General features: G+C 39.2%; 1 protein-coding gene across 2 annotated transcripts in view; it reads right to left on the minus strand.

Moving 5' to 3' along the window:
* Positions 1 to 10715, minus strand: part of ahcyl1 (adenosylhomocysteinase-like 1) — a 31450-nt gene extending 20735 nt beyond the window's left edge. For both annotated transcript variants that reach the window (XM_062054224.1, XM_062054225.1), the window contains exon 1: positions 10313 to 10715. In XM_062054224.1, coding sequence (XP_061910208.1) covers positions 10313 to 10504 — 192 coding nt within the window. In that variant the 5' untranslated portion in view covers positions 10505 to 10715. The remainder of the gene's footprint in view (positions 1 to 10312) is intronic.
* Between the last annotated feature and the right edge of the window lie 350 nt (positions 10716 to 11065).

Genomic DNA, 11065 nt, shown 5'->3' on the forward strand with positions numbered 1-11065 from the left:
TGTCTTTGGTGTTCTTTAATGTTTCTCTCTTGTTTTCATGTGTTTTTACCTTACTTTTTGTTGATTTGTTTGAACCTGCACTGCAATCATGTAATTTCCCAATTGTGGGATGAATAAAGTCTATTCTATCTTTACCAAAATTACTCACTTTTTGATACTGATGACGTACGCAAATACTGGGAAGAGGCTTTCTGAAGTTGACTTCATGCTTCAAATTCCTAACATTATTAGATAGAAAATGTGCAAAAAATGTGTGCTCTCAAAATATAATTTTTTTTAAATCAAATTAGAATCACATAATCACAGAAAATTATTTCTTGCATATTTGAAATTGAAATACAAATGTATGTATATATATAGATATAATATACACACAACACATATATATATAAAGTAAATGATAACTAATTATTACATTTGAAAATTATGCAACCTCACTTTCTGTAACCGTCACTGGTGCATAATGGTGCTACTGAATAGCCTGGTCAGTAGCCCCAGTAGCCCCTAGCAGTGTTACCTAACCTTCTGTTGGCATCTTAAGGTCTGCAATAAAGTTTAAAAAGAGCATCAGACTCTTTGTACTTCTGTCAAGATGCAACATCACTTACAAGATGTGACCTTTTATCACTGCCGAGCATTTGTTGCAGGTGGCTGAGTCTGCATTCATTTAGCACGGAAATAGGGCACGGATAGCTTCTTCCTTTTTCAGTGTGGTTACTACCATTTATTTATTATGGAACAAGTTTCACTACCCATCCCTAATCACAACTCGCACCACCATTCAGGTAACCAAGGTAAATGAGCATGTGCTGTCAAAACATATTTTGTGATTAATCTGCGTTTGTACATGATTAATGCAATATTTTTTTGTGATTACTCGCATGCACTAACTAATGTCAAAACATATTGTGTGATTAATCTGCGTTTTTGTACATGAAAAATGCAATATTTTTTGTGATTATTCGCATGCACTAACTAAAGTTACATTGTGCACTCACCCTCTGATGACTGATGATGGGAGCAGTGCCATACCTCCACAGCTGGTGCTTGTGAGGTAAGTCAATTATCATAGACTAAACACATCTTATTTTGCAGTGTATCGGTTCGGTCGTGTGTTGTGTATAATGTTGCCAGGTGTTGTATGGTCTTCTAAGGGAATGGAGTATGAGTGAATGTCATTGTACTGTAAAGTACAGTATACGATGTTCCCAGGTAATCACTTATGGTGTTTTCCATGTGTACTAAGTATGAAAGTACTTTTTTTCGGGCCATAAATCGCTCCGGAGTAGAAGTCGCACCGGCAGAAAATGCATAATAAAGAAGGAAAAAAACAGATATAAGTCACACTGGAGTATAAGTCGCATTTTTTAGGGAAATTTATTTGATAAAACCCAACACCAAGAATAGACATTTGAAAGGCAATTTAAAATAAATAAAGAATAGTGAACAACAGGCTGAATAAGTGTACGTTATATGACGCATAAATAACCAACTGAGAATGTGCCTGGTATGTTAACGTAACATATTATGGTAAGAGTCATTCAAATAACTATAACATATAGAAAATGCTATACGTTTACCAAACAATCTGTCACTCCTAATCGCTAAATCCAATGAAATCTTATATGTCCAGTCTCTTACGTGAATGAGCTACCGTATTTTCCGCACTCTAAGGCGCACCTTCAATGAATGGATTATTTTAAAACGTTGTTCATATATAAAGGCGCACCGCATTATAAGGCGCACCGCATAGAATAGACGCTACAGTAGAGGCTGGGGTTACGTTATGCATCCATTAGATGGAGCTGCGCTAAAGGGAATGTTGAAGTTAAAAAGTTAAAGTACCAATGATTGTCACACACACACTAGGTGTGTCAACAAAACAGTCAGATAGGTCAGTCAAACTTTATTAAAAAGATTACAAACCAGCGTTCTGACAACTCTGTTCACTCCCAAAATGGATAAACAGCTGTTTTATTATTTTCCCCGAGCGAGGTAAAGTCAGTGACATGGTGTTTTGTTTATCTTTTAACAACAGCAAGGTATAACATGTAGTGCAACCTTTAATAATAATAATAATAATAATACCTGGGATTTATATAGCGCTTTTCTAAGTACCCAAAGTCGCTTTTACATGTTAAAAACCCATCATTCATTCACACCTGGTGGTGGTAAGCTACTTTCGTAGCCACAGCTGCCCTGGGGTAGACTGACGGAAGCGTGGCTGCCAATTTGCGCCTACGGCCCCTCCGACCACCACCTATCATTCATTCAACATTCATTCACCGGTGTGAGCGGCACCGGGAGCAAGGGTGAAGTGTCCTGCCCAAGGACACAACGGCATGGTAAGAGGCGGGGAGCGAACCGGCAACCCTCAGGTTTCTGACACGGGCGCTCTACCCACTACGCCATGCCGCCCCATAAACATTTATATCACATAGTGGAGGGGACCTTTTCCCTGATTCAATAAACACGTAAAAAACAGTGATACTGTTACGGTAAATCCAACGTTAGTGCATTCACAATAGAGTAACACTCGAAATAGTGCAGAGCAATAACAATATATCAATAACTGAACGTTGCGCAAACGTTAATGTCACACAACACAACACACAAAATAAACATGTAAAGCTCACTTTATGAAGTTGTTCCTCATCCACGAATCCCTCGAATTCTTCTTCTTTAGTGTCCGAATTAAACAGTTGGGCGAATACGGCATCCAACAAGCGCCGTCTCGTCGAAGTCGTCATTAATGGAATCAGTGTCGCTGCTGCTCTATTCCCGTGTTCTACTGCGTGACTGATCGTCTTAAGTTTAAACTCTGCGTCGTAAGCGTGTCTCTTAATAGGAGTCTTTTTGGGGTCTTTACATAAACAAACAAATGGAAATGAAACGGCATGCCTCGCGCAGTCATATATCCCAGCATGCACCGCACGCTTCTTCTTCTGAAGACGGGGGAAAATGAAGTCGGCGGCTGCTTACCGTAGTTGCGATTGATTGATTGATTGAAACTTTTACCTGTTGGAGGCTCAATATTGGTCCATATATAAGGCGCACCGGATTATAAGGCGCACTGTCAGCTTTTGACTAAATTGGAGGTTTTTAGGTGCGCCTTATAGTGCGGAAAATACGGTAAATAATATTATTTTATATTTTACGGTAATGTGTTAATAATTTCACACATAAGTCGCTCCTGAGTATAAGTTGCACTCCCGGCCAAACTATGAAAAAAACTGCGACATAGTCTGAAAAATACGGTAAGTCATTTGGTAATGAATGTGGACTACAGATGAAAATATATCTGAATACTTAATCTGGTGCACATGATTCATACTTTGTATGAATAACACAAAGTACAAACTATCCAAAACACGTTAGAAACAAATGCAGAAACAACAACTATAAAAAACAACGTCAAGGGCATTCAATTTTTTAAGGTTCCACTGTGTATACATTTTAGGAATCAACTAATAAGCATGGATAAGCCTAAGCTTCTCAAGACAAAGAAACAGTATTCTTATTTTGCCAAGTCAGTCACCTGATGTGTAAACTAAAACCAGCCTTCCTTTTTGCTGATCTTCGAAAAAACTTCAGGTATTAGCTGCAAAATGTTTTGTTTTCACAAGTTTCAAAATTACTCTTTGTACCAGTATTTAAGAGAAGGCCTGTCATGGAGTCCACTGGCATCAAATTAAAATGATGATGCATGAACAAATACACGGCCAGTCTCATTCCCAGCAGGGTGCATTGTGTAACTGATGGAAAGGAGAGTGGAGGAGGCGGTGCTCATTGACTCATGCCCCCACCCACACACACTTGTATGTCTATATCAACAGCTACATGTACAGTTTGAAGTGTTTGTTTCTGCACCCTAAACTAAACAATGTGACAATGCAACGTTGTCTTCTTCATCTTCCCAGCCATTGTTTGTGTAACTCCACTAGTATTTCTTTCACCCAGTCAGAAGTTTTATACAACCGAGTGGAACAGTTTGACACTGGGATCTCACATTTATTCATAACAAAGAGCTTTGTTTTCAGGAGTGTTTTTCACATTCCTACTATCCAATATGTTTTTATTCAGACTTCCAACCGCGGCTTACAGTCTATGTTTTATTGCATCAGAGTTCGATGTAATATCTATGCACGTCATTGCTGGGAACATTTATATTCTCATTATGACATTGTAAACAAGCATCACAAATGATGTACTTTAGATGAACTCAATGGAAATATAGTAAACCACATTATTATAAATGCTTAAAAAAAACTAAATGTATTTTGTCTAAATAATAGTGCACATTTTTGTCAAATTAGCATTTGCACTACATTATATTTGTGGTGCTGCCCTATACTTATTATACATATGCCATTGTCTTATTTTGACCTGCAAAAACAATGTAATGCTATGGTTGGCATAAAGTAAAAACAATGACGTGTTACAAACTGTTTTGCCTAATAGCTGTGACAACATGGCAACAACAATTTATCTAATACTGGTTAAACGTTCACATTTCTATGGATAGCTTCTTTAGAATTATGCACTGTGACAAATATACGGTACTAGCACCTAAGCAGCATACACTGCGGTGCTATCATCAGCCAGGTTATGCAAACTGTTGTCTCATTAAGGTAAGACCATTTGTTTGGTGATTTGGGGTAAAATCGTAAACTTGACATCTTAATAACAGGTGACTACTGAAGATAAAGTTTAATTATTTCAAGGAATCATAATGTTTCATTTCAATAGCTGAGAATTGAAAAAAGTATAAAGAGGCCTATGTATATCATTAGCATGCAGCACGTCACTGCATTAATCACAATTAATTAATCAAGAAAAAGATGGTGAGATATTTAATTAAAACTAAGAATATTTACATATTCTGTGCATATAACTCGAAATACACCATTTTTTTTATGTACCCAATTACTTAATCTCATTGGTTTGTCTGAGGCGCTATATATAAAAAGAAAGCTTGCAGGTGACAACATACAGAAAAGATATTACAGTGGTTCCTTGATTATCACAGGGGTTATGTTCCAGACCCTCTCGTGGTAGGTGAATTCCCGCAAAGTAGGAATTTTTATCAATATTGTATCTATTTGAAGCCTTTATAAGCCTGCTCAATGGCCTTGTAGTTAGAGTGTCCGCCCTGAGATCGGTAGGTTGTGAGTTCAAACCCCGGCCGAGTCATACCAAAGATTATAAAAATGGGACCCATTACCTGCCTGCTTGGCACTCAGCATCAAGAGTTGGAATTGGGGGTTAAATCTGTAACAGCTTCTTTCCTCAGGCCGTAAGACTCTTGAACGCATCATAATTATCCCCCTCAACTCCCCCCAAAATGGATTAACTCGCTGGAATAAAAAAGACAATATAACATACATCCATAAACGTGGATGCATATGAAAAAGTGCAATATGTTATCTGTACAGTAACCTATTTATTTATTCATATATGCACCTTACAAATTTTTTATCCTGCACTATCATGAGCTAATGAAACAAAATGTTGTTCTTATCTGTACTGTAAAGTTCAAATTTGAATGACAATAAAAAGGAAGTCTAAGTCTAAGTCTAAGTCTAAATCACCAAAATTATTCCAGAGCACGGCCACCGCTGCTGCTCACTGCTCCCCTCACCTCCCAGAGGGTGGGTCAAATGCAGAGGTTAATTTCCCCACACCTAGTGTGTGTGCGACTATCAGTGGTACTTTAACTTTATAAGCCCCCACACAGTTTTCGCACACACTGATAAACACTTCCTATGCTCCTAAAACACTCTAAAACCTACTTAGTTTTAACATGAAAACTAAATATACTCAAATCTCCATGTACTCAATGGTACGTCAATATCCACGATGCACTGAGACTGCAGTATATGAAGCGCAAAGTGGCAATTTTTGCCCTTGCCAACATCCATCCATCTTCTACCGCTTGTCCCTTTTTGAATTAAATCTGCTGCACCCACTACACGGGATGTTGAGTTGGAATCGCGGGAAGTAGAAATAAATTACATGGGCTCTGTTGGTAGAGCGGCCGTGCCAGCAACTTGAGGGTTCCAGGGGGTTCGATCACCGCTTCCGCCATCCTAGTCAATGCCATTGTGTCCTTGGACACCTGCTCCAAGTGCCACCCACACTGGTTTAAATGTAACTTAGATAATGGGTTTCACTATGTAAAGTGCTTTGAGTCACTAGAGAAAAGCGCTATATAAATATAATTCACGTCACTACTTGCCATTGAAGTAAATTCCTAATAGCCAAGTAACAGGAAGGAATGTGTCAGTTAAATTGGCTTAAATACAAAAAATACTTTAAAAACACTAAAATTAGCAGACTGTATATTCTCTTAGAACAGTGGTTCTCAACCTTTTTTCAGTGATGTACCCCCTGTGAATTTTTTTATAATTCAAGTACCCCCTAATCAGAGCAAAACATTTTTGGTTGAAAAAAAGAGATAAAGAAATAAAATACAGCACTATGTCATCAGTTTCTGATTTATTAAATTGTATAACAGTGCAAAATATTGCTCATTTGTAGTGGTCTTTCTTGAACTATTTGGAAAAAAAGAAAGGTTTTTATTTATATTTATAAAGGATTTTTGAATTGTTGCTATTTTTAGGATATTTATAAAAAATCTCACGTACCCCTTGGCATACCTTCAAGTACCCCCAGGGGTACGTGTACCCCCATTTGAGAACCACTGTCTTAGAAGACATTTCGCCTCTTATTCATGTAGGCTTCATCAGTTCATACTCAGACTTAGATTGGTCAGATATAGTCTAGAGAAAGCCAGATCTCGAGACTAGATCTGACCAATCTAAGTCTATAAACATGAACTGATGAAGCTTACTTGGATGAGACACACCAAACAGTCCAATTACGATCGATTGAATGCCTTGACAATACAATTACCTGGATGAACAAGAACATCCTTATTCACACTAAAATTAGCTAATGCCCTTCATTTTTACAACTTGGATAAAGTAAAGCATTCAAACATTTGATGTTTTTCCACTATTTTCCAAAGTATTTCATATGTTAGAGCACATCACATTAAATAATCCGTAATATAAAATATGTTGTTATTCTTAATAGTTGAAGAAAAACAGTTGCTGTAAATTAAATGTAATGTGTCAAAAAGTTTCATAATACTATTTCTATGAAATATGTAAAACAATCATGGATGGAATATACTCATGGTAAGCATGATTCTGAAATAACACAAAAATTAACACATTGAGGAATTTTAATTCCACTTCCTGTTTGCAACACCATTTCAAATTCAACAAATTAATGGAATTTAATTGGAATTTGGGAGACATTCTCATTTCTATACGGAATTTTTCACAAGCCTGACTATAAGGAGTAGGATTAAATAAACTCTGCTTCCTCCTAGGGCTGGGCGATATGGACGAAAAAGTATCTCGATATATTTTTACTTGAACTCGATATTCGGTATATATCTCGATATATTTTCCGGTGAAAGTATGCATATAAAGATAGTCATTTTTGAGCGAGATTCACAGAAATTGAAGTGAATGACAACTGTACTGTAAACAGTCAGTGGCACTTTTATTAACCCAGTTAGTCAAGATGGGTATTAACAGCACAGAAAATAAACTGTTTAGGTAGCACAGAATTACATAACATAAATAAAATAGAAAAATATTCTTTCTATGTAAAATAAATACATTACTGTGCAAATAAATGTATCAAACACAGATTAAAAATACATTTGCAGGCAGGCACTTTTTAATTCCCAGTCGACGATGTAATGGACTGTCACACAACTACGGTTCTAGTCAGCGCCAAGTAAGTGACTTGACTTAAGTGTGCGGCTATGATCTTCCTCACTTCGGCCGCATTTCTCGTGCAAAATATGCCCGGCTTGGCAACTGGAGAACAGTTTGGGTTTTGGCTTACATGGTAAACAACTCAAAATAATGTTTTATCCAGACGCATACATTTGTCCAAATGTGGCCAAGTAGACACATTGTGGGTTTCCTGGACGTCGTCTACATCGCTAAAAGAAAAATCTAAAGAAGAGAATCCCTCTGCCATCTTCCACTAGTTTTTTTAATATACAAATCGCCCACTTGAATATTCCCTCTTTCTTTTCTCCAACTCTCCCGTCATCATTTGGGATGTCTGTTGTATATTTCCTTTCCTGGTTCCATGACCCGCCATATCTTGCCTCTGATTGGCCTGTCTCTAATGTTTTGCCCTAATCTCAACCAACCGTGACTCATCATAGTAAACAACCAAACAATCATGGATGTTCTTATATGTGCAAGCAGTCTTGGAAGGAGGAAGGGAAGGGGTTTAGTAGCCCATGAGAGGGAATGGTAAGCGGGGGAGAACTAAGAACACAACAAATAAGCGGTGTTTGGTCATTTTAACGTGAAATTAATTATATCGATATTACGATATTTTCTTAATTCATATCTTGTTTAAAAATATATTGATATGTCTTACAAACTTGATATAATGCCCAGCCCTACTTCCCCCTATTCATTTTAGAACATGTTGTAATGTGAAACAGTAAATGTGTGATGTACTATAGCAGGGGTCGGGAACCTATGGCTCGCGAGCCAGGTGTGGCTCTTTTGATGATTGCATCTGGCTCGCGGATTTCGGCTTTTCAGATAAAACAAAATATCATCGCTTGTTTTAATCCATCCATCGATTTTCCACTGCTCATGTCTTGTTCAGGGCTGCAATTGTCCATTATTTTAATTGAATGATAATAGCCTACGTTGGGCGCCCCCATTTGAATCAGTCTGCGCGGTCATTAGCTCAAAGCTAACCCTTCGACGAAGAAGATGGCGAAAAGAAAAAAAGATGAGGAGTATCGTACATTTCAGGACGAATGGACCGAAGAATTCGCCTTTGTGGAGAGAGCAGGTTCTGCAGTGTGTCTAATTTGCAATGGCAAAATTGCATCGATGAAACGGTCGAATGTAAAGCGGCACTTCGACACACGTCATGCTACCTTTGTATCAAAATACCCTGCGGAAGACAGCAGGAAGAAAGCGTGCCAAGAGCTACTGAGCAGGGTGCAAGCTAGCCAGCATCAACTCCGCGTATGGACCCGGCAAGGTGACTATAATTCCGCTAGTTTTGCTGGATCTTTAGCAATAGTGAGGAACGGAAAACCATTCACAGATGGCGGGTATGCTAAAACGTTCATGCTGGATGTAGCCAATGAACTTTTTGATGATCTTCCGAACAAAGACAAGATAATTAAATGAATACAAGACATGCCTCTGTCGGCAAGAACTGTTCATGATCGTACCATCATGATGGCAAACCAAGTGGAGGAAACGCAAGTGAAGGACATAAATGCAGCGCCGTTCTTTTCCCTGGCTGCATGAAGCTTAACCTCACCAAGTACCAACCAGACTATAAAGCCATCAGCAAATCCGTGCAGCACCAGAAGTCGCATTAATGGTGAGTATTATAACAACATTATTTAAAATAATACATTTAGAGGCTTATTATACTCACATTTAGTTGAATTCAGTCTTAAAATATATTATATGGCTCTCACAGAAAAACATTTCCAAATATTTTGCTTTCATGGCTCTCTGAGTCACAAAAGTTCCCGACCCCTGTACTATAGTCTTATCAGGGTGTCCAAAGTGTGGCCTAGGGGCCATTTGCAGCCCGCGGCTCAAGTTCTGTTGTCGAAATAAAATCAAAACAAAAACCCTAAGAAAAATAACCAACAATATGCAATAAGAACAAGCTGACATTGTAATATTAATAACCTTTCAAAATGGCTCCCACATGCTTTGGTAGAAAACGCTTGGACACCTGTGTTCTTTCAGAAAACATGTTGGGAATAAACTAAGAATGTAACCATTATCAATGAGCTATGACATGGTTGTCTGAGCTCAAGTACAGAATGTCTCCATCATCACTCTCTCTGAGCTGCAGGATGTTTGGCATGATTGTCATCTAAATAAACAGGATGGCTTATAAGGCATGGTTTTAGAAAAGCCACTCTGATTGGATCAACACAAGATGGCGCACACAAGGCGTTTTTACAGTGAAGAGTTTCTCATGTTTGGGTGACAGATGCATTATTATTTTTTGACGCAGCTTGAATATCATTAGTTTGTGCAAACGCTCACAATGTTGTCATAAAGGCGAGACTCCTTGAAATGGTTATAAAACGGCACCGTGGAGTAAATAGTGGAGCATTGTGTTACTAACAACCGGGACAATATGCCACCATGCACCCCCAGCCCCCACCCTCCCTGCCCGGGAGCCCTGCTCGGCTGATGGCGGTGGTGGTTGCACTAACCTTCTTGACGGATTTCAGCGTGGGGACTGCGGTGAAGGCTGCGGAGGGCATTTCGCCGACGTTCATGTTCACGTCGCTGCTGTTCTTGCTCACGGTCAACGCCGAGTATTTCTCCGCGACGTTTTCCGTTTCCTTGACATATTTAGTGCCTTGTTTGACCTCCGCCTTGTCGTCCACCGCCGAGTCGGTCATCGCATCCGAGTGCCAAGTGTCCCGTTACCTCGACTGGAGTTACCGCCGCTCGCCGCTTAAAAAGCAGCGACACGCAGCAGCAGTTTGTCAACTTCGTGGGGAAATGTTTCACCTGTTTTCTATCGGATGACTTCGTGGGAGAAGAAGGTTGGGGCAACACTTCTTCGGCACTGCGGCTGCTCGGCTGTCATCCACAGGCAGCATCTCTGAGGGGAGGGGCGGCGTGTGGAGCCCGGTCACCTGAGCAAGTGTGGGGGCGGGACTTAGCATCTATCCATGAGCTTCTTGGAGGGAAACGAGACAGTCGAGACAACAAACATTTTTAAAAAATGTCAGCTTTTCGAAGTTGTTTGTACATACCAGCTATTGTTTTAGTCTTGTGGCGCAATGTTTTTTTATTTAAAAAGAAAAAAAAAGTTAAGGTACCAATGATAGTCACCCACACACACTAGGTGTGGCGAATTTATTCTCTGCATTTGACCCATCACCCTTGATCACCCCCTGGGAGGTGAGGGGAGCAGTGAGCAGCAGCAGTGGCCACGCCCGGGAATCATTTTTGGT

The sequence above is a fragment of the Entelurus aequoreus genome, linkage group LG07 (genome assembly GCF_033978785.1).
Source record: "Entelurus aequoreus isolate RoL-2023_Sb linkage group LG07, RoL_Eaeq_v1.1, whole genome shotgun sequence".
Taxonomy (NCBI): domain Eukaryota; kingdom Metazoa; phylum Chordata; class Actinopteri; order Syngnathiformes; family Syngnathidae; genus Entelurus; species Entelurus aequoreus.